General features: G+C 46.0%; 1 protein-coding gene across 1 annotated transcript in view; it reads right to left on the reverse strand.

Moving 5' to 3' along the window:
* The window catches only part of CASKIN2 (CASK interacting protein 2), a 279620-nt gene that overhangs the window by 18564 nt on the left and 235966 nt on the right, over positions 1–25090 (reverse strand). The window contains exons 18-20 of the mRNA XM_069200154.1: positions 24317–24455; positions 16147–18294; positions 13678–14023 (exon numbers count right to left, since the gene is read on the reverse strand). Of these exons, the coding sequence (XP_069056255.1) occupies positions 13678–14023; positions 16147–18294; positions 24317–24455 (2633 nt within the window). The remainder of the gene's footprint in view (positions 1–13677; positions 14024–16146; positions 18295–24316; positions 24456–25090) is intronic.

The raw sequence follows: 25090 nt of genomic DNA on the forward strand, positions 1-25090 counted from the left end.
AAAGGCTACTAACACCTGAAGGAGCCTATCAGCAGGAGTCTCTGACGTCACCTGGTGGCACTGGCCACTCAGAGCAGTCCAGTGTGCCAGCAGCACCTCTGTTTCCAAGATGGCAGAGGTCTGGAGCACACTGGAGGAGCTCTGGACACCTCCCAGGGGAGGTGCAGGTCAGGGGAGTGGTCACTCCCCTTTCCTTTGTCCAGTTTCGCGCCAGAGCAGGGGCTAAGGGGTCCCTGAACCGGTGTAGACTGGCTTATGCAGAATTGGGCACATCTGTGCCCAACAAAGCATTTCCAGAGGCTGGGGGAGGCTACTCCTCCCCTGCCTTCACACCATTTTCCAAAGGGAGAGGGTGTCACACCCTCTCTCAGAGGAAGTTCTTTGTTCTGCCATCCTGGGCCAGGCCTGGCTGGACCCCAGGAGGGCAGCTGCCTGTCTGAGGGGTTGGCAGCAGCAGCAGCTGCAGTGAAACCCCAGGAAGGGCAGTCTGGCAGTACCAGGGTCTGTGCTACAGACCACTGGGATCATGGAATTGTACCAACAATGCCAGGATGGCATAGAGGGGGCAATCCAATGATCATAGACATGTTACATGGCCATATTCGGAGTTACCATGGTGAAGCTACATATAGGTAGTGACCTATATGTAGTGCACGCGTGTAATGGTGTCCCCGCACTCACAAAGTTCAGTGAATTGGCTCTGAACAATGTGGGGGCACCTTGGCTAGTGCCAGGGTGCCCTCACACTAAGTAACTTTGCACCTAACCTTTACCAGGTAAAGGTTAGACATATAGGTGACTTATAAGTTACTTAAGTGCAGTGTAAAATGGCTGTGAAATAACGTGGACGTTATTTCACTCAGGCTGCAGTGGCAGGCCTGTGTAAGAATTGTCAGAGCTCCCTATGGGTGGCAAAAGAAATGCTGCAGCCCATAGGGATCTCCTGGAACCCCAATACCCTGGGTACCTCAGTACCATATACTAGGAAATTATAAGGGTGTTCCAGTAAGCCAATGTAAATTGGAAAAAATGGCCACTAGCCTGTCAGTGACAATTTGGAAAGAAATGAGAGAGCATAACCACTGAGGTTCTGATTAGCAGAGCCTCAGTGAGACAGTTAGTCACTACACAGGTAACACATTCAGGCACACTTATGAGCACTGGGGCCCTGGGTTACCAGGGTCCCAGTGACACATACAACTAAAACAACATATATACAGTGAAAAATGGGGGTAACATGCCAGGCAAGATGGTACTTTCCTACACTAGAGACCTAGGGGAATCCAAGGAGGGGTGACTTGCGGGGCTCGGACCAGGTTCTGTTACCCAGAATCCTTTGCAAACCTCAAAATTTGGCTAAAAAAACACGTCCCTCACATTTTTGTGGCAGAAAGTTCTGGAATCTGAGAGGAGCTACAAATTTCCTTCCACCCAGCGTTCCCCCACGTCTCCCGATAAAAATGATACCTCACTTGTGTGGGTAGGCCTAGCGCCCGCAACAGGAAACACCCCAAAGCGCAACGTGGACACATCACAGAAAACAGACCTGTTTTTAGCAAAGTGCCTACCTGTAGATTTTGGCCTGTAGCTCAGCCGCCACCTAGGGAAACCTACCAAACCTGTGCATTTCTGAAAACTAGAGACCTAGGGGAATCCAAGATGGGGTGACTTGTGTGGCTCGGACCAGGTTCTGTTACCCAGAATCCTTTGCAAACCTCAAAATTTGGCTAAAAAAACACATGTTCCTCACATTTCTGTGGCAGAAAGTTCTACAATCTGAGAGGAGCCACAAATTTCCTTCCACCCAGCGTTCCCCCACGTCTCCCGATAAAAATGATACCTCACTTGTGTGGGTAGGCCTAGCGCTCGCGACAGGAAATGGCCCAAAACACAACGTGGACACATCACATTTTTTCATAGAAAACAGTGCCTACGTGTGGATTTTGGCCTCTAGCTCAGCCGGCACCTGGGGAAACCTAGCAAACCAGCGCATTTTTGAAAACTAGAGACCTAGGAGAATCCAAGATGGGGTGATTTGCGGGGCTCTGACCAGGTTCTGTTACCCAGAATTCTTTGCAAACATCAAAATCTGGCTAAAAAACACTTTTTCCTCTCATTTCGGTGACAGAAAGTTCTGGAATCTGAGAGGAGCCACAAATTTCCTTCCACCCAGCGTTCCCCTAAGTCTCTCCATAAAAATGGTACCTCACTTGTGTGGGTAGGCCTAGCGCCCACAAAAGGAAATGACCCAAAACACAACATATTTTTTCACAGAAAACAGAGGTGTTTTTTGCAAAGTGCCTACCTGTGGATTTTGGCCTCCAGCTCAGCCGGCCCCGGGGGGGGGGGGGGGGGGGGGGGGGATGCCCTAAAATAAATTTGACCCCCCACCCCCCCAAACCCCCCCTGCCCAGGTGCGACCCTTGCCTACGGGGTCGCTACCCCTGCGTGACATTGGCGCCAAAAAACAAATTCCCGGTGCCTAGTGGTTTCTGCCCCCTTGGGGGCAGATTGACCTAAAATCGACCAATCTGCCCCCAAGGGGGGCAGAAATGGTCTAAACACAGTTTGCCCCCCAGGGGAGCGACCCTTGCCTGATGGGTCGCTCCCCATCTCTAAAAAAACAAACATACAAAAAAAAAAAACACACAAAAAAAATTTGCCCTGGCGCCTAGAGGTTTCTGCCCCCCCCTGGTGGCAGATCGGCCTAATAATAGGCCAATCTGCCCCCAGGGGGGGCAGAAATGGCCTAAAATAAATTTGCCCCCCGAACATCCACCCCCCGCCCCCGGAGCGACCCTTGCCTATGGGGTCGCTCCCCCTGCGTGACATTGGCGCCAAAAAACAAATCCCCGGTGCCTAGTGGTTTCTGCCCCCTTGGGGCAGATTGACCTAAAATCTACCAATCTGCCCCCAAGGGGGGCAGAAATGGTCTAAACACAATTTGCCTCCCAGGGGAGCGACCCTTGCCTGATGGGTCGCTCCCCATCTCTAAAAAAAAACCAAACAAACAAAAAATAAAACACACAAAAAAAATTTGCCCTGGCAACAAGAGGTTTCTGCCCCCCCGGGGGCAGATCGGCCTAATAATAGGCCGATGTGCCCCCAGGGGGTGCAGAAATGGCCTAAAATAAATTTGCCCCCCGAACACCCACTCCCCCCCCCCCCCCCCGGAGGGACCCTTGCCTACGGGGTCGCTCCCCCTGCGTGACATTGGCGCCAAAAAACAAATCCCCGGTGCCTAGTGGTTTCTGCCCCCTTGGGGCAGATTGACCTAAAATCGACCAATCTGCCCCCAAGGGGGGCAGAAATGGTCTAAACACAATTTGCCCCACAGGGGAGCGACCCTTGTCTGATGGGTCGCTCCCTTCTCTAAAAAAAACACCAAACCAATAAAAAAAACACAAAAAAAAAATTTGCCCTGGCGCCTAGATGTTTCTGCCCCCCCTGGGGGTAGACCGGCCTAATACCAATAGGCCGATCTGCCCCCAGGGGGGCAGAGATGGCCTAAAATAATTTTGCCCCCCCCACCCCTACCCCCCCCCGGGGAGCGACCCTTGACTACAAGGTCGCTCCCCTTGTGTGACGGCGCAAAAAAAAGATCCCTGGTGCCTAGTGGTTTCTGCCCCCCTTGGGGGCAGATTGACCTAAAATCGGCCGATCTGCCCCCAAAGCGGGCAGAAATGGCCTAAATACATTTTGCCCCTCCAGGGGAGCGACCCTTGTCCAAGGGGGTCGCTCCCCATCTGTAAAACAGAAAAACAAAAAAATCCCTGGTGCCTAGTGGTTTCTGCCCCCCTTGGGGGCAGATCAGCCGAATCAAAATAGGCTGATCTACCCCCCCCAGGGGGGCAGAAATGGCCTAAAATAATCCCCCCCCCCCCCCAGGGAGCGACCCTTGCCTAAGGGGTCGCTCCCCTTGCGTGAAATTCACGCAAAAAAAAAAAACTCCCTGGTGTCTAATGGTTTCTGCCCCCCTTGGGGGCAGATTGGCCTCATCAAAATAGGCCAATCTGCCCCCAAGGGGGGCAGAAATGGCCTAAATATAATTTGCCCCCTAGGGGAGCGACCCTTGCCTAAGGGGTCGCTCCCCACCTAAAAAAAAAAAGAAAACATAACAAAAAAAAAAAAAAAAAAAGATCCCTGGTGCCTAGAGGTTTCTGCCCCCCCCTGGGGGCAGATCGGCCTAATAATAGGCCGATCTGTCCCCAGGGGGGGCAGAAAAGGCCTTCCCAAAAAATTGCCCCCCCTGGGAGCGACCCTTGCCAAAGGGGTCGCTTTGTTGCGTGACATTCGCGCGCAAAAACAAACTCCCTGGTGTCTAATGGTTTCTGCCCCCCTTGGGGGCAGATTGGTCTTATCAAAATAGGCCAATCTGCCCCCAAGGGGGGCAGAAATGGGCTAAATATATATTGCCCCGTAGGGGAGCGACCCTTGCCTAAGGGATCGCTCCCCACCTAAAAAAAAAGAAATCATCACAAAAAAAACAAAACAAAAAAAAAAAAAAGGTCCCTGGTGCCTAGAGGTTTCTGCCCCCCCTGGGGGCAGATCGGCCTAATAATAGGCCAATCTGCCCCCAAGGGGGGCAGAAAAGGCCTTCCTAAAAAAAATGCCCCCCTGGGAGCGACCCTTGCCCAAGGGGTCGCTCCCTTTTGCCAATTTCAAGGAAAAAAAAATAAAATCCCTGGTGTCTAGTGGGGTTTCAAAAGCCGGATTGCAAGCAATCCGGCTTTTGAAACCTGTGAGAGACTTCAAAGGGAAGGAAATACATTTCCTTCCCTTTGAAGCCTCTCGGGGCCTCCCCCATGGGATTGAAAAAGAAATGCAAAAGCATTTCTTTTTCAATCGCGCTGGAAGCTCTGCTTCCAGCGCGATGGGGGAGACCCTGTGACTAATCAGCGCGCGCTCGCGTCACAGGGGGGGTTGGGGGGGGTCGGGGTGGGAGGGGAAGGGCTTCCCCTTCCATCCCTGACTTGGGGGGGTGGGAGGGAACCCCACAGAGGGAGCGAGAGCGCTCCCTCTGGGCTCTGTGCACAGGACGTAATGGTTACGTCCTGGGCACAGCAGCACTGTGCCTCAGGACGTAACCATTACGTCCTGGGCACAGAAGGGGTTAAAAAGATCTTACTCCCATTTTCCAGTTTCTTGTTCCACTTTTCACTATTCTTCTCTAGGTCATCAGGCTGTTCTGCCATTAGTGATCGGTAGATTGACCTAATTGATATATTAGGATTAGCCAAAATATCGTCCAGTAATTGATCACTTCTAAATCCCTGCACACCTCCTGTTTTCCTTACAAGAAAATCTCGTATCTGTAAGTATTAAAAAAAATCCCTACGCTCTAAACCATAGCACTTCTGTAAATCACCAAATGCCTTGACCCCAAAATTATCAAAGAAATTCCCGAGCCTCACTATACCTACAGAGGCCCAGCTTGCCATACATTTATCCTTAAATATTTCAGGGAGCGATGGGTTCTTTTCAATCATGGTATAGCAATTCTATCTGCCAAATCCTTTCTTTTTATACCATGACCGCCAGCACTTATAAGCCGCCTCCAATACCTTATATCGAGTTTTCTTGTAGTACCCGGGCTCGTGAAATGTTACCAGACACCCATTAGCTACTGCTCCTATCTGCAGCTCATATATGTTAGGACAATCCTCTTCCGGAATCCCTTCTTTCTTAGAACCCCATAAAGGGCGCATATACTGAAAAGCTGCTGCCATTTGGTATAATTTTATATTCGGTAAAGACCAACCCCCTCTTTCTCGAGAAAGAGACATGAATTTACTTGCTCTTCTACACTTGCCATATGCCCAGATGAATCTCATAACCACTCTATCTATCTCTTTGAATCTGGGATTAGTGAAGCTCAGTGGTACAGCCCGAAACAAATACAGCAGCTTGGAGAGGAAAATCATTTTTACCATATTACACCTTCCCATAATAGTTAGATGTAGATTATTCCATCTGCACATATCTTGTCTTGCTTTAGCTAGTATGGGATCCAGATTTAAATTAACAATTTCTCCTACTTGTGGCGTAATATCTATACCCAGATATACTGCGTGATCCACCCTTCGGGTATCCTGAGTGCTTGTATATTGATTAATCAATATCTGAGTTTTAGCTCTGTTTAGGAGATATCCAGAAAATCTTCCGAATTTCATTGATACCTTTTCAACCTCTCTCAATGCCGGGTCAGGGGTGGGAGTTAATATAGCTATATCATCTGCATAAGCTAAAACTTTTGTATCCCATCCCTGCCTATGAATCGGTGGAATCTTGTTATTTTCTTCGATCTGTCGGAGCAAGGGATCTATATATACAGCAAACAGGTGCGGAGAACATGGACATCCCTGTCTAGTACCTCTCTTAACCTGAACATTCTCCGATTGTCCCCCATTAGTTGAATTTTCACTACCGGTGATCTATATAGGGCCCTTATTGCTGCGATAAATTTCTTCCCTAGCCCATAATGCTCCATTACATGCCATAAATACTTCCAGTTCACCCGATCGAATGCCTTTTCTGCATCTAATAATGCGACTGCCATCGGCTCCTCAGCCACTTCCGTAGCATCCAAGAGTGCAATAACTCTTCGAATATGATCAGTGGTATCCCTTCCTGGCACAAACCCGTGCTGTCTAGGGAAAACTATCTTCCTAATCACCCGAGATAAACGAGCGGCTAATATCTTTGAATATATTTTAGTGTCACTATTGATTAGTGTAATTGGCCGGTATGACGGTGGGTTTGATGGGGGTTTCCCTTTCTTCAAAAACATTACTACATTAGCCATATCCCACGATGGAGGGATTGCCCCTCCATTCTGTACCTGAATAAACAGCTCTATCATTACCGGAAGCAATATAGCTTTAAACGTTTTATAAAACTCTAAGGGAATTGAATCAGGGCCTGTGGCTTTTCCAGTGGCTAAATCACCCAATGCTTTGTCAATTTCCGAGATATCTATCTGTTCCCCTAGATATAAAATATCACTCTCCGGTAGTTTATCCCCTTTAATGGGGCTTAAAAATTTCAACATTTCTTCCTCTGAATATATAGATGTGTCCTCATATAATTCCGTATAGTATCTGTGGAAAACCTTCCTAATTCCATCCACATCTACCACCGTTTGTCCTTGCCAATCTTTAATCTCTCTAATAATCCCGGATGCTATTTTCTGGCTTGCCCGTATTGCTAATAAACGCCCGGATTTTTCTCCGTACTCATACCCTTGTGAGCGTTGTGCTAGATATTTCTCTGCTATTCTTTGGGTCATAGTCTTGTTAATTGCTGCTTTAGCTATAACAACTTCCTCCTGGGGCCTTTTTATATCACCCCCAGTTTCTATCGCAATAACCAACTGTCTTTCTAGCACCCTTAGTTTCGTTTGAAAATCTTTTATTCTGCTTTGGGTATTTTTTTGCTTTTTAATGCTGGAACAAAATGTTTCACCTCGTATTCCGGCTTTTAAAGTATCCCAAACTATCTCTACCGGAGCTGTCCCTTGGTTGAACCCCAAGAATTCAGCTATCCACTTGCTCATATACGTGCAATATTCCGGGTCCTTAAGAAGCCCTCTTTCAAATGTCCATCTCCTAACCTTTGGTTCTAACCCATCCAATTCCAATTCTAGTACTAAGGGATTATGATCTGATACAACCCGTGGATATGACTCCATCCTACCCCGGTTCAATAATACAGGGGAGATCAAAAAGTAATCAAGTCGTGCTAATTTCGCATGAGGGGCCGAGTAATAGGTATATCCAGGGTCTGGCTTGCATAATCTCACCCATGCATCCACTAATCCTAGTTCTTTCTGAATAGCGACCATTGCATTATATACTCGAGGTTTACGCCCCTGGTACTTCTTCGTAGGCGCTAAAACATCCTGTAATCCCTCCCAAGAACCATTAAAGTTGCAGTCACCACATAGAATATACGGGGAAGCCCATCCTGTTAGTTCTATAGCGAGAGTATCTAAAACTATTGGACCATCCGTAACCGCCCCATATACAGAGCATAGTGTAAAGCTACCATACCCATAACTACATTTTACAATTACCCATCTCCCTCCCCTATCCGCCTTCTGCCTAGCAAAATTTAATTTATTAGTCCGATCTAATATCGCCACCCCTTTAGTTCTAGCCTCTTGTTCTGATCGAGCAATTACTTTCATACCGAGTATACCCAGAATTCCGGCATTTTTATATTCCACATGTGTCTCCTGTAAACAGTAGATGTCTGCCTTAAAAGTTTTTAGTTCCTCCGCTACTCTACTTCTTTTACGAGGGTCATTTAACCCACATATATTAATTGAAGCGATTCGAAGTCTAGCCATTTACTATTTTTGGTTTCCTTTCTTTCTCTTTTTACTCTCCCAAATTTTTGTATCTAACTGCACTTTCTCTTGAATTTTCCTCTCGGTTTGTTCCCCTCCTTCTATTTTACTCTGCCCCCGCTTCTGTTGCTTCCCTTGTTGCATTCCTACTTCCATTCCTTTCCATTTTACTCCCTCGTTTTCTATCCCTTCCCCCCCTTTCCTCTCCTCCTTCTCCTCATCCCCAATCCCTCCCTCATTCCCCACCCCCCTCCTCTGCCCCTCCTCCCTCCCCTCCCCTCCCCAGACCAGTCTCTTCCATCCCCCTCCCCTGTTACCTTCCTCCCCAAGACTGGCCCCCCATCCTGTAGAGCAATCAGATCACTCATGGCCTGAGTATTGGCGTTGTGTACGTGCGGGCCCACCCACCAGTTACCGGAGCACTTTCGCTTTCCAAATAACTCTATTTCGCTATCTGACCCCCATCACGTATTCTTTTGCTTTAATTTCTGAAGTAAATACTTCTGTTTTCCCATTCAATATTATTTTAAGGCGAGCAGGGGCCAGCAGATACGCCTCCCCACCTTTATCTAAGACCGGTTTAATAAGTTGTCGGAGCCGCCATCTCCGTTCAACAGTGGCGTGACAGAAATCAGGGCGGGTGAAAAAAGTTACCCCATCCACAGTGCGAGGGGTATTTGGACGGGTTTTATCCAATATCTCCTGTCGCAATAAATAATTCCCAAAATAAGCTAAAACTGCTCTGGGATATTTAGAGTCTGCACGTTGGGCCCCCTCCTGCCGATTTAGCAGAAACCCGTGAACACGCTGCAATTCATTCTCCCAGTTCCAGTTCCCCAACTCCGGGAAAGCACCACACAAAAAGTTGATCATATATGTCCGTATATTGCTTCCTTCTAGCCCTTCTGGTATGCCCAAAATTCGGAGATTATTCCTTCTTTGTCTATTCTCAAAATCTTCCAATTTCCACATTACATCCGTCAGTTGTTCGTCTCTCATAGTGTTCTGTTCTTTAAGATTAGCAACATCCTCCTCAACCGCCACAATCCTTTCTTCCATTGAAGACAGCTTAGTCTCGATTTCTGTGCATGATTTTGCAACTTTGCGAACTGTTCCCTGTAGTCTCTTTGTAGCAATCCTTGCACGTCGACTTTCAATCCTAGTTTCTGTTTGCAACTCTTTGATTGAGCTGTAAATTTACTGCAGCATTCCTGCCTCAGCCCCTATTGCAGATGGGCTATAAGTGGAGGGACCTCTGTCTGTTTCCTTATTGCCGTTAGCTGAGCCCTGGTTAGTTATAGACGAAGAATCCGCAAATCCAATGCCAGAATAGTCCCATTTTAAAGTCCTACTACCCGTGGATGGCGGGTTTTCTGGAGACCCCTGGGAGCAAGGTCGTGTTTTGACCTATTTCCGGTGTCGACGCAGCTGTCGCACTGTGGGTTCATTACTTGAAGTTTTGTCTTCAGTCTCCGATGTTTCACTATCCTCAGACCCACCAAGACTGTGATCGCCACTGCTGAGATCGGACTCTTCTGTCAGAGAGTAAAATTTATCACTATTGTCCCTGCCCCATTCCACAGATTGGGGGTCTTTTCCTACTATTTTGCCCAAATTTTTAGTATTTGCCAGAACCTTGTGTGAGTTCTCTCCTTCTGTTGCAGGTCTTAATATAAATACACCTCCTTCCCCATCCTGATGTTCCAATCGCTCAGACCGGTCATATTGTTGTGCTTGAGGCTGTTTATTTTCGGTAGGAGGGCCAAACTCCTTCCCTCTTGTCTCCCTATGGTTGTCTTCCAACTCTGGCATACTCTCCATGCCTTGTCTAAAGTTCACAGGGGGATCGTTGTTCATAGTACACCCCTTTATACTGCTGATGCTCGGAAGAGATTCTGTCCCTACCATATTACTTTCAGAGGGGGGGGGGGTTATATGTGCAGGCCGTATATCCTGTGCTCCCCCTGCAAGAAAAGTCATAATAGTAGATTGGCTTTTGCCCTTAACCTTGATTTCCGTCTGGGGGGTAATAGTATTATCACTTGTCTTAGCACCTCTCCCCAAACTCAACATATTTTCCACAGCTGGTTTAGCTACAATTGCCGTCAGGCGTTTGTTTGCTCCCGTTAGCTCTCCTTTACCTCGACCAACCCGTGTCACTTTCACTCCTTCAGTCTTTTCTCCAAGATTTCGGGTGGGTTTGGGTGGCATCTTGATTTTCAGTACATGTGACAGCAGCCTAAATAGTCCTATTACCCCAGTCGACACTGAGGCTGCATCCGCAATTATTTGTTTTGTCAGGTTTTTCCAAAGCCAGAAGGGGGTATATAAATGCAGACTTGGGTTATCTTGTGAGCCTAATGGCGACATCAGAGGTCTCAGATTTTAGTTCTCCCCTTTTTTTTTTTTTTAACCTCTCCCCTCTGTCCACTGTCCACCGCTTTTCTCTCTCCCCCTCCTTTATTTATTTTTTCTTGCTACAAAGCGAAAAGGTGGAGATATATCAAGGTAACATTAGATGGTAGGGACGATATCAATTTTCTAGAATCACAGTACTTTTAGCGAAGATTCTTCCCCCTATTTTTTTCCGTCCTTTTTTTCCCCCGTTTTTTTTACCAAAAAGCCCCAGCTTGGTTACCTGCAGAAATGAGGTACACCGGGCTCTCCTCCTGTCTGCTTTCTCCTGCTTTTCACCGGGCTCTCGTCCTGTCTGCTTTCTCTTGTTTCTCTCCTGGTGATTTCCCAGTCCTTCAGCACTGCTCACCCCTCTTCTCCTCTAGGTGAAAGCAGAGTTTTGATCCTGAAAGTTTTTGCGCCTTAATCCTTACCACTGCTACTATGGGTCTCCAGGAGGACCTTTCAACCCTATACCGCCTAAGGGGTTGCGTGCTTCTTTTGTAGAAGTCTGTTTCCAATGTTTATGCGGCGCTCGGCATCCTTGCCCGAGCGCCGCTGAGTCTGTGCAGCCTGGAGCCCGAGAGTAAAGGCTCCTCACTTCCTCCGCGCGGGGGAGAAAAAAATAAAAAAAACGGGCCGAATTCAGCCTATTTCTGCCGCTTGTTCGCCCGCTCCGCCGCGGCCGCTATACCTTCAGCTCCCCCGGTGGGCAAAACTGAGGGAGGGAAAAACGGGCCGAATTCGGCCTAAATCTGCTGCTTGTTCGGCCGCGGCCGCCGCGGCCGCTGTACCTTCGGCTCCCCTGCTGGGCGGGACTGCGGAAACGCAGTTACGCCGACGCCGAAGCCAAATTCATGGAGAATAGTCAAATTGAGACCATTTTTGCTTACTTCCTTTAGGTGTTTAGACATATGGTACATCTGTCCTGATGAGACCCGCTTAGTGTGTCTTAGAGGGCTGAAATGTCGACATCAAACCATTGGATGTTTCTCTGCAAGTAGGGAGAGTTAGAAAACGGAAGTAGGTGTCCCAGAGTTCCACGGACACAACCAATCTGCTACTGAAGGCGAGTAGAACATGGCTCAGAGACATTCTTTCATCAGGATAAGTCCACAATGCTAAGTTTAGAAGGCTGATATCTAGAATAGGACTCAGACCTCCATCTTCCTTGGGCATCAAGATGGGAGACAAATCAGGTGTTCTTTTCTTAAAGTAGCACCACTGCTAGGCCTACAATGTTCAGCAGGGTAAAGACCTATGTCTCTAGAAATGAGGCATGAGCCAAAGAGCATGTCATGGTGGAGGGTCCGAGGGGAGGGCAGGAAGGGTGAGGCACAGCCACGTTCGTCAACTGGGTGACCAAGCTGCCTGTTATGATTGACAGGCATGGAATTAGGAGACGTCCGAGTTGCCAAGCCTGAAGGAATAGATCTACTCTTGAGTCATGGCCCAGATGGTACAGACCCCATCAAAAGGATATCCAACATGGCCTGACCTGCACGGTGTCAGTAGCCAGAGTCAGAAATTCCAGCTGAATCTTCTGCATCTTTGGAATCGGCTCAGATAACGAGGAAGAGCTTGTTGTTGAGGGAGCAGCACAGTGACACCCAATGGTCCACGGACCAGGACAATTGCCTCAAGAAAGAAGATGATTTACCTTCCTTTGGTGCTTTTTTGTGTTGTTGTAAAACCTTCTGGTAGATTATCTCTCAGGAGATTGATCTGTGGGAGAGGTAGTTAGTTTTCGCATGTGTCGTCCGTCCTCGACCAAGAATAACTTGGCCTCCCTGATTGCCTTCAGGTGCATCAGGGAACATTAATTGCAAGTTATGACACCACTGTCTGATCGAAAAAACAACATACACATGTTATGAGGATCCAATAAAGACATCTATTTGGGGCACTTATGTCAGAGCTTGAACCTTGAACTCTTCAGAGACATCGGACTTACCTGGTTTCGAAGCTGAGAAAAAAATGAGTTGGTGAAGTACCAAGAGAGCTCTGCGTTGTGTTGATAAGGTGCGGAAAAACAGGAACAGATGTCTGAGAGCAGGCTGGCGCATGTTATATATTGATCACTTCATGTCTGCTAGGCAGTCATGGCTAGAGTGGCATTTCACCACTTGGCAGCGCTGTAGAACTACAGGTGGGGGAAATGCTTTTCTGGACCAGTCTGATGCATCGGGATTATGTTTAAGGTAAGGAATCTGCAGAATCAGATCTGTGTCTTTGAACTAGGCACCCACAGAGAACATCGTCGAGTATATCAATGTGTTCCCAGTTAGTGTGTCTGTTTCCCGCCTATTAGCAGCCTACCTGAAAAATAACACAGAAATCCCCTTGGTCTAACTGAAGATTAGTATTAGGTGGAATCCCCAGGGAACAAAAAATAAGTTCATGACGGAGTATAAAAAAGACATTTATTTTTTTTAAACCAAGGCTGGTATGAGTTTTTGTACCGTGTTTGATTTTGCTAAGGTTTTCTTCATCTGAAACCATCTTAGAATCAGCGTGCTCTGATACAATCATCTCTACTGCATGTTGCACTCAGTGCATACATACATTTTGGGGGTCACTTTCAAATAGAATATTTGTATATTCTGCATGGAAAATCGACCAGTTCCCTCCATGTGCTATTTCCATGTCATAAGCATGGGGCTAATTACCCTCACAGGGGCCTGATGACAAGTGCTAATCCTGCGTTGGTTGAAAACTTTAAGTTTTAGCAAAACCAGTATTACAGGTGTACTGGTATTTCCGACTACAATGCCAACTGCAAAGATCAAGTAGACATATGCCTAGAAAATGGTCAGAAATTTGGGAATACTTGCTGAAAACAGTCCAGTAATAGCTGCGGCATCATTAATACCGCCTGGGTGCAGTATTACCGTACGTTGTTTCCCTATCTGTAACCTCTCAATGTAACTCACCTGTCTGTTAAACTTTCGGCAGCTGGATTCCTCCCTGTCGCTGACAATACTGCTTTGAAGGTGCCAGGTGGATCCAGCAGTGTGTAGGGGGATACACCAGGCGCAGGCTCCTTATCCAGAGCATTCATGGAGATATGCACCCCTCTGTTGGCATCGGTGTTGGAAGCAATGTTCAGGTTGAAAGGCTCAGCCGAATGGGAAGGTCCTGAGAACTCTGGCATTGTCCAAGTGAGAGCCCCAGGTCCAGAAGGGCCCAGTCTAGTCTGTGGAATGTTCTGTGGTATGGTTTGCTGACATGAGAACGCAAGCTGCGTGGAAGCAATCGAAGAGGGCTTCGTGGAAAATTCTAAGACAAAATACAAAGAAACGTAAGCGATGAACCACCTGCAGACTCATAACAAGCACACGTCTTATGAATATGCTTAGAGGGGAACCTCTGAGTCCTGAAGATAAAGAAATGTTAATACCACAACATATACCTTCTATGGTAAACAACAGTACAGCATTACTTGCAGCTAACATTTTTTACACCAATAATATTGCTTCTACACTACAGATGACAACTTACAGTACTGGTAAAACTGCTACACTAAATGCAGTCCCCCCAGCTGCCAGCCATCCTGCATCTCAACCTACAGCTTCTATACAGCTGGCACCACTATCTCTTATGTGCTTTTTATAAATCAACTAGTGGCTCCTTGGCACTACTAGGTGGACTCATTGAAGAAACATCGCCAACCAACTGTGAAAGATAGGGAGGTCATCAGCAGAACACAGATCCTAAGGACATGGGCAACCGGAGGCAGACACTTGTCCAAAGAGAAAGAATGGACATGCATCTGGTTGTTTTAGAAACTTGAATAGTTGTTGGTCTGAGTGAGCAGGCTTACACAAGCGACTTATTCTTGCAAAAACGGTGGCCCCCCATGAATGCATGACCCAATAAACACAAAGTGCACACAATACTGAGCAGGAAATTACGAAGACATGGGAAATGATGGGCCCAATGGTGTTGAAGCCTTTCCATTAAATACACTAGCAACCTTAAATAAATGGCATTGGCATAATCCAGTCTACAAAATGCCAGTGAACTGACTGCTTAGACTCTCTGGAACTTCTCTATCTTCAGGGAGAGCTTCATAAAGTACTTTAGGTGGAGGAGGCCTGATTTAAATAGTTCCCCTGTGTGACTTGAGGAGCAAGGGAATCAACCAGTATAACTAGATTGATTTTTTACCACACCTCATGGGCATTTACATGTTTAAGCTGTAGTGGGTAGTGTGTCCCAAAGGAAGAAGCCCTTTACGTCAACAGATTGGTTTAATTTGATTTGCTTTATTTTCATTTATGCATTCTTATAAAGTCAACCCAAAAGCATCAGCACAATGCACACAGAACCAGGCCAAGTCGAGACTTCAGCATTACAAAGAACAGGTGAATCAGAAAATAGCATTAAAACCAAAATGAAATAAATGATTGGTGGATAGCCATGGAAAAGAAAGAGTAGGATAACAAGGGATAATAGGGGTGTGAAGGGGGAAAAATTAATTGAAATTGAAAGGAATGTGGGTAAAAGAAAACACTAGATCATAGGAGTGGCTGAAAGGTATAAGGGAAAGCCAGAAAGTTTTGATACGGCGGCAGCAACTAGAACTAGGAGAAAAGAAGGTGAAAAGGAAGGTGAGACTAGGTCAAGACAGAATGAGAAGTAGCAGGTAATGGACTGACAGAGGAGAAGCAACAACAAAGAGAAGAAGTACATATCAGAATGTTGCATTTCTGATAAGAGGAAGGTCAGAGAGTGGAGAAATACAGCTAGTAGTGAAATAAGAAGAGGTGGAGAAAGTGGGAAAGGATGAAAATTAAAGGGAAGGCAGGTGATGATGGATATGAAGGAAGTGAATAAAAATGCAAAAGAAAGGGTGAACAGAAGAGCGAAGAGGGTAAACAGATAGAGAAGGTGAGGCCGGTCAAGGCAGAGACTGGGAGTCAATGCTGGAAAAGGACTAAAGGAGGAGAAGCAAAGTCAAGGTGGAGAGGCACATATCAGAAAGGATTAATAGGCATAAGGGATGTTGTCCTAAAACATTAAAAAATATCTAGCCCCCAGGGGCTACTTCAGCAAGACTGATCACCACTTGCATTCTAAGAAATGTTTAGGAGCTTTCCTATCATAGTCATTCAGATAGCCTGGCGTACTACACCAATCCCTGCAGCTCCACACACATTTCCCTATGAAACTGCAACTTACAGCATACTGGAAAACCTGGCACTGCTACAATACCTACAGCTCTCACCAGCACTGCACGCCAGTACCTAAAGTTCACCCTCCTAGAAAATAGCTACACCATTATTTGAAACCTCCTGTCTTTACAGCCAGTGCTCCTAAAGGATATTCTGTAGCTTTCATTGGGTCACCAGTCTTACTTCATCCTGTATCAATGTGTTCTAATAATGGACATAGCATACCTCTGATGGGGCTCCTCTGTACACAGGTGATTCCTGACTTTCCCAGCTGTGTAGCCTCTGGAACATCTGGTTTCACGGAGACCATAGGCTTGACTGCTCCATTCTCAAGGGACAGCAAACTCTTTTCAATTTCTGCAATTCTGTACTCAACACTGTCATCGTCAAAGCCATCCTTGCTGGGTGCAGCCCTCTTGATCTGCGAGGGTTGCATCGATTTTATTGTGCTCACTGTTTGGGTGTCCAGGTACCTGGACTCAGTGCCCACATCAGAAGTCCCTGCAGGAATGACCCCATCCTCCAAAGGCTCTTTGTCCTTGAGCTTGGGTCTTCGCTTCACTGTATCGGACTCAGTTAGGTTAAACTCCGGCACCTCCAGCTTCTTGCTGGTTGCCATAGACTCCTCTCTAGTACAAATGACCCCCAGGACAGGAGGGGGTTGTGTGCCAGCTTCTACACTGGAAGCACCACTGGGTTTTGGTCTCTGCTTGATGGTCAGGATTCCCTCTTCTGCAAATGGAATGCATTCGCTGGAGCTGTTCTGAGAAGACGAAGAGGAATGGGTTGCTTCCTCTTTTTTAGCCTTGAGCTCTTCATCACTATCTGACTTCCCACTGTCAAGTTTTGGGAGAAGAATCTCGGTCTTAGGAGTGGCTGGCTCACTGACTGTCCGCCTCCGTGGGACATTTTCAGAGAGATTATCTCGTGGTCTCCCCACAACTGCGGCCACAGGTGGGCTGTGAAGTGTACTCCCTTTGTCTAGTCGTGATGGTGTTCCTTCGGCAGACCTTACTGCGGTCCCCCCACCAACTGATACCTCAAGCATAGCAGCAATACTCCTCACAGATCTGCCAGAGCCCTCTTCGTTTGTATTGTTTGCTGGCAAGGCAACTGTTGCTGCGGAGTCTAGTGAAGATGCCTGGCTTTTCTCTTGCACACACTCACTTTCTTTTTCTAGGGTTTGGGTGCTGCTGACTGAACTCAGTCGTTTTGGCGGCGGTGGAGGTGGGCCTTTATGGCGTGCTCGAATTGCAAATGACTGACTGCGCAGCACCTTCTTCTCCGTTGGAGCGTAGGTGCGAGCCACTTGGCTTCTGCCCGGACGTCGGGTCAGAGTAGCATAGGATCCTAGAGTGCTGGTTGGCGGCACCTCAACCTCTTCCTCCTCGTCGGGTTCTCCATCAGACAAAGCATAGCGGTTCAGACTTTGAGACCGCATTTTTAACTTTATTCCTTCCCCTTTGAGATCCTCTGTAAGCAACTGCTGCACTTGGATGGGAATAGTAAAGGCAGGTTTTGGAGGTGGGATCGGAGGTTCACTGTTGCCGCTGCAGTGGGAATGTAAATAGGAGAAGGTTTGCTGAGTGGAAGGCAATAGTGTCCGGTTCGGGGTTGGAGAGGGCTCTGGGGAAGGTAATGTTACAGTTGGCTGAGACCTTAAGGAAAGCTGTGAGTGAAGGAAAGCACTGGGACTTTGACCTTTGATGGGGGTGTGGGGTGGCGTGCACAGCATAGGCGGCTGTGACGGGACGGAGGTTGGTTTGGAGGGACAACCCATTTTTTGAGCCAGGGGTCGCTGGTAGTAGTCCATGCCTTCTGGAAGGTTCCGTTCCTTTAGTGGACTCCCCGGAAGACCATTGTTTTCTTTTTGAAATGCCAATTGGGAAAGAACTTTGCCATAGTTGTCCAAGCCTGCCCGTCCTGCCGGGTTGTCCTTTGACTTTAGATGGATGTTTGAATGCCCTCCACTGCTGCCACTACTACTGTCCCCCAAGCTCTCCTGAGAGTGACTGCACAAGGCTCCCCGGGACAACATGTTCTCCTGTGAGTGGCCAGAGCCCCTTGAACGGTTGCCAATGCTCTCTTGGCTGCGGGACATCCCAAAGCCACTAGAATTGATTCCCAGTGTGGCATGCCCACTATTGGACATGGCACTCTGCAGCTCACAGCTCAACTCGCTGTCCTGGAAGGTGGACATCTTAGGGGTGGGCGTGGTTGGAGCGGACTCCTCTTCGCTCTCCATGGCCTCAATGGTCACAATATCTAGAGATCCAGGGATTCTTCGTCTCAGAGTATTGCCATCAACTTGATTTAGGCTCTTGCGGATGTCAGACAACCTCTTAACAGCAAGCATGAGTTTCTTCTGGTGTCCTGTAGAGAAAGAAATTGGACAAGAATGAGGATGAACATAGGAATCACTGCTCCACTGGGGGCAGAGGAAAGGATTCTTGATCAGCAAACACTTTAACCAAACTTCCCTTATCCCCAAAACAATCCTTCTATCAAACAATAAATTTCTCTGGAGTCCAGCCTCTTTTCTCCCTTTTCAGTGGCTTCCCTTTATTTTTTTTTATTTTTTGTCATCGCCATTCTCTTATATTATGAATTTCATTTGAAGAACATTTAAAGAACACTAACTTGGCTTGAAAGTCAACCTCGATAAATCTGTAATCCATAATATGACCTTAGATCGGGTCAGGAAAGAAAAGCTTGAAGGACAAACCTAGTTCAGGTGGGTCAGGAAGTCGATCCAATACTTAGGCACTTATGTAACCCCCAAAGCAGCCGATTTATAAAGCACCAACTACCTGAGGCTACAGGCAGCCCTTTAGAATTATTTGAGGAAATTGTCTTTAATCTATATTACCTGACTGGGCAGTAATAAAAATGAATGTACTACTGTCCTTCCTCAACTTCTTATGTCAGGTTACAGGTCGCTGATGGGCATTCAAAATACTATCTAGGCTCATATGGAGCAGGTTTTAGTGGGTTGTAGGCTATGGTACCGCCTCATAAAACCAAGGAGGCTGGCTCTTCCAATGTACACCTTAGCACATACTTTAGCAATGTACACAACTCTCATAATGTGGGACACTGCTGCAAAGCAGCATGATCTCACCCTCTTTCTAATCCTATATACACACACACACGAATCACTTCAGTAGTTGCCTCCAATACATTGGAGGCATTGCAGGTGAGGGGTTGCATCAAGACAGGGAACATGTTTCAACAAAGGCAGATCAAATCATTTTAATCCTGCAAGGCTGAATATTTCCTCAGTCAGAGAGAAGGCGCCTCACACCTAATGAAGAAATTGGGATACAACTGGGGCTGGGGCAGCAGAAAAAAAAGATTGTGCTGTCTTTGAAATGTTTGTTGCACCTGCTGCAAGTACAATAGGCACAGTATCTCATCTTCACAATATCAAAGTAAAGGCACTCCCCTATCTTTATAAGGCATGAATGGGTTGTTGGACTCGCACATTTGGGAAAGGAGTTCACTGCGGGGTCAGGCTGTCACAAGTGGCAAGACATAGTCCAGAATAACACATTAGTATTCAAGGAATGGAAGAACACTATAAAGTAATGACTGACCGGACACGGACCAAAACAAACATCACCAAAACCATCCTGGAAGTGACCCTTTATGTTGGAGGGATGTGTATGTTGGGTGATTTCTGCCATATTGTACGAAATTGCCCAACATAACACAGATTCAGCAGAAATCTTGGCTTCTCTGAAGACCATCCTTAGCTACCAACTACCTAATGGTATGGGCCTTCTAAAGCTTGGTCTATGCTCCGTGGTCATCCAGCGGCTGACTAGACAAGACAGACCCTGCTGTGAAACTGTATGAGGGCAGCTAATATGGCGCTTGCCTTTAAGTGGAAATTTAAGGACCCATTTTCTATAATTAAATAGTAGCAAAAGTTGTGGAATACCTTGGTCTTGGAGAGGCTTGGTTGGGCACTAAACCAATAAAAACAGTTTTTTGATTCAATATGGGGACCCCAATTGCACCACTCAGCATGACCACCAGCAGCACCAAACACCCCACTCCACATCACATCACTCCCAGCTTCCAGGCTCAAGGCGTTACGCATTTTCTCTTATTAGATGACGGGAGGAATGAAGGGGAGAAACCAGAGGTGTGTGTAGGGGAGTGCGGTGGGGGAGGAACTTACTTAAACTGTACAGTGCAAAACCTAGAGAACATACAAGGGTATGTTGATGCTTTGTGGAAGACAAACTGTTTGTGAAGTTGGGGGGCTTGGAGACTGTAGGCCGTGGTTTTGGACCTTTTTCTTTTGTTCTCAGCTGCAAGTCCTATGAGGCAACTCTGGCTCCATTGTGATATTCCTTGGACATTCCTTATCAATGACATCCATACTGCCAAACATTTCATGAAAATGTAATAAAAAACAATATTTAGGAAAGAAATAGACTATATCACCTGCATAGTTGTGCAACATGACATCAAACTTAGGAATCACTTCCATTCATTAGTAGATAATGTAGTTTGAAATGACCGCAAAAGGGACATGTTGAGAACAAAAGGAGAACAATTTTTATTTGAACAGTAAGGATTCACTGAAGGTAGAGGTCAGCAATTCTGACTAGATTTGGCCTATTGAGGATCAAGAGGTTCCTGGTGCAGAAAAGCACAAAACAGTCTAATACAATGCTTCCACCAGCCTCCATGACTGAACCTGGAGAGGCTCAGAACACGGAGTTCTAAGAATCCATGCCACCATGAGAAAGGCAGCGGTTCATAATTTAAAAATAACATGAACAGGTTCCTGTGGGATCTGGTTGGATTGGCATTCCTCAATAGGGGTGTTTTGGGTGCAGGGTGTTAGTGCTGTGCAAAGGTGCCTTATCCGTTGGTATGGATGCAAAGCTTAGCCATTGGTATTGAAGGGGTGTGCTGTGATTGTTTCATACAGGGTTCCCCCAGACAGAGAGCCTAAGCAGAAGGGGTGAAATGTTCAGACTTGGAGAATTTGATCTGGTGAAATTAGTGGGAACCGGACTACTTAATTCTGTTACCTGAAGCATTCTTGAATGTAACAGTCATCACAGGATTCTGTATTGAGAAGAAGAAAAGCTAGAGACTGATTGCTGTTCTTGCAATGAACTGTGACAAGTTACTCTCCATATACATAGCTAGGTTAATGATTTTTGATGATACATTATCACTTAAGAATGAGGCCTTTGTTTTGCTTTATATACTCTTGTTAGAGGCTCAGACCTTCAAGGGAATCTCACTTGTCTTAGCCTCTCTTAAGCATATCTTTTCAGCACTGTCACAATGTTGGACTGGGCCCTCTCTGCAGGGTCATCCTCAAATGTTTGGCCTTCACCCTCCTGCTTTCTGAGACTGTTTTGTTGGCTTATAGGACTCTGTGCACTTCACCACTGCTAACCAGTGTTAAACAGCTTGTGTTCTCTTGCTTAAAATGGTAGAACTGGCTTACACCCAATCTGCACATTTAATTTAGTATAAGTCCCTAGTAAAATGGGACTACACATACATACCCTGGGCCTTCAAATTAAATGCTACTAGTGGATCTGCAGCACTGATTGTGCCAACCAATTATGTAGCCCTTCTACAGCCATTGCAGCCTATGTTTGCAGTTTTAAACTGCTACATCGACCTGGCAAAATTAACCTTTTCACCAGGCCTAAACCCTCCTTTTTAATTCATAAATCACTCCTAGGGTAGGCCCTACCCAGCCCACAGGGCTGGATGCAGTGTATTTAAAGATAGTCATGTACTTTTAAGCTTTATATGCCATGGTAGAGAAAAACCTTAAAATGTGTTTCTCACTACTGCAAGGCTTACCTCTCTCATAGGATAACATTAGATTACCTTACTACATCTAATAAGTTACTGCTTTCAATTTGGAACAAATAGGGATGCCAAATTTGCTGTTTAAAAAATTGTAATTTAAATCCCTCATTAATGGTAAAGTTGAATTTCAGTCGTGATTCTGAAAAAGCTACTGTTGTAATTGTCTTGTCCTATTTGGTGCCTGTATCCTGGGTCACATGGCTAGGTGTAGGTGGCAGTTGGTCTTTCTGTATTACTCCTAGACTTACTACGGGCAGAGCTGTCACCTATTACATTTGCACATCACAAAGGCTCGGTCTCAGCACACTCAAAAAGAGTTTCATACCAGTCTTTTGTACCCCCAGATAAGGTGGGGCCGTGGCAAGGAGGAAGGAAATTCCAATCTCTGGGGGTGGAACCCTCTAAAAACATCCCCTACTGCAAAGCTAGTGCCAAGGATAAACGGTGGACCCTTAGACACAACTCTTTAGTACAGCTCTGGACCTGTGGAAGACTCTGAAGGACTGCTGTGTGTGCCTCTCTGCTGCAAGAAGGACTGCTGCTATGCTGCCTGAGTGAGAAGGACTAGACCTGCATCTTGAACCTAGGACCACCAGAGTGACTCCATGGGCTATTTGGCTTGCCTCCTGATGAGCCTCAAGGACAGAAAAGGACCCAACCACCTTGAACCCTGCACCTGGAATCTGTCTGCTGCTCCAACCCCCAAATGGTGCCATCTCAGTCCGGGACCAGTAGAAGTGGGTTTGAAGGTGCTCTGCCAGCCAAATTGTGTGTTTTTTGGGCAGAACCGACACTGCAAGATGCATCTCCCTGTAGCTCTTTGGCACTGCTGCTGCATAACACCTCCTGGACACAGGACCTCGCACTCCAGCTCCACAACTTGTTAGAACTGTCACTGCGTGACACATCCTTGATGCAGGACCTTACATCGCAGCCCTGCAGCTTTTCGGAATTGCAGGTGTACAATCCTCGACACAGGACCTTGAATTGCTGCCCGCAGCTCATTTGAACTGCTGCTGCGCGAGGCATCCTCAATGCCTGATCTTGCAACCAGGATTTAAGGTACTTTGTACAGCAGGTGTAACTTGGTCCCTGTATCCAGCCTGCACTCCATCACACTACAGTTAATTTGGGGTTTGTGTTTCATGCTGACAAGAATTGTGGTTGCTGCCATCACAGTTGGCCTGAACATGTGACTTTGTCCCAGTCACTTGTGACCAGATAACCATAGTTGGCGGTTTGTGCATTTAAGCACTATTTTTACTTAAATCTTTAAAATGGCCTATTTCCGGTTTTACCAATTAGATTTTTGTTATTTTGGTGTCAAATAACTTATTACATTTTACTCTATTTTGTAAACTGGTGTGGGTTTTCTCTTATGTTGTGTTTTTAATTTATCACTGTTTGTGTGCTTCATAAATACTTTACACATTTGCTCCAAATTAAGACGGACTGCTTTTGTGTCAAGTTACCCGAGGGATAAGCACTTGTTAATTTGGGGTTTGTGTTTCATGCTGACAAGAATTGTGGTTGCTGCTTAAGTAGGGTTTCACCCCCCTCAACCAGCAACTAAATTCCTTAAACAGAATAACTCAAGTTTCACGAATTAAGTTTAAAAAAAACATGTTTATCAGTTCCTAAACAGTGAAGGAATTCCATTTATTAAGAAATAATAATTTCACTCTTTCTAACATGATCACCTGCTTCCTCAGCGGAGTAAGCACTTCACTATTTGGACAACTTCAGAACCTTGAAATTCTATTTTGAGAGAAAAAAATAATCAGACTTTTAAACCATTAATTAAAGATAGTGGTCTAATTCCAACTAACAAAATAGAACAAGCTCCTGTTGTAAGATGGATAGGCCCCCCTATTTGTAAATCGTGGAAAAGAAGAGGCTTGATTCCTCAAACTTCATAATTATTACACCATATATAAGTCCCACTGGCTTTTCAAATGCACATGCTCAGTAGGCAATTTTAGGGCCACTAATCATACTTTTTTAACAAAATTCTCCTAAGAAGCATCCTCCAGGTAAGATGGAGATTTGGAAGATTAAGTTCAGAGCAATCTATTTACTAAAGGTATGTTGGACACATGCCGTCTCACCTACCACCATTTTGTACACTATAAGACTAGGTTCTCAATCAGTTGTGAGAGCTGGACCACAGAATAGGTAAATGTTACTCATGGTGATTCTGCTACTTCTAATCTCACCATCTAGTTCTCCACTCCTCTTCTGCCTATATCCGTTTCTCTCTATCATTTTTTCTGCTTCCCTCTTTCAACTTAGGTCAAGTCTTCCTATATTTTGTTCTTGCCATCTTTAGTTTTTGTTTTCCTCTCTCATTTGTCCCTGCTTTTCAACCTTCCTCTCCCCTTGGCTCCCTAACCCCACACCAGCGCTATCTCTGTGTCTATTCCCATTTCGGATCTTCCCAGTTTCTGTTCCTTTCTTGGTCTCTGTGGTGCCACTCAATCTTTACCATGTTCTAGGCTCCCTCGCTCTCCTGTAACCATTCCACTTGAGCGTCACCTACCAAGCTTATTGATGCCAATCTCCTGCAGGTCCTCCCAGGTCAGGTCAGTGACAATGCTTATGGAGTCATAGCCATTCTCCACCAGCTTCTTGTGGTACTGAGGCAGGCCCAAGGTATGCAGCCACTCCATAAGATCCGCCTAATTCAAAAAGAGAGTCAGAAGTGAGTTGTTGTGAGTACTGTATGTTACACACTGCTGATCAGAGCTTCATTTTTGCATAGCTGGCCTATGAATATGGGCTTGATTTCATACTGTGTGAGACGGATTCCAGATCCAGAGACATAAGATCAGTTTCCCGCTCACAGTTAATAGAAAAGCCTCTTTTGGATATGGGTTAGTTGTGTGTCTTAAGACCGGCACAAGAGTTCTTTGTCAGGAACTAGACTTGTTGATCCAGAATTAAAATACTTAAAGAACATACAGATAAAATGACGGGATAGGAATAATTACTAACAGGGAGATAGCGCTGGGGTATGGATGTCTGGAATAGCGGACTATGAAAACAGGCATTTTGGTCTCAAAGATAAAGGAAAATGTTACTTACCTGTACCAATCAGTTTGTAGCTTGTAGTGCTTTAGTTTCACATGCTGTGCACACTCCTGCCCTATAGTAACGGACTTGCTCATTGCAAGTTATTTTTCTTTGAATAAGAGGTTTCAGTTTTGAACAATAATGGACCAGCACATAGACTCCATGTCAGATTGTGTTTTCTCCCAAAATGTATGCGTATAGACAAAGCACTGTGCAGTCTGTGTACTGTATATTCATAGAG

Source organism: Pleurodeles waltl, chromosome 7 (assembly GCF_031143425.1).
Source record: "Pleurodeles waltl isolate 20211129_DDA chromosome 7, aPleWal1.hap1.20221129, whole genome shotgun sequence".
NCBI lineage: Eukaryota > Metazoa > Chordata > Amphibia > Caudata > Salamandridae > Pleurodeles > Pleurodeles waltl.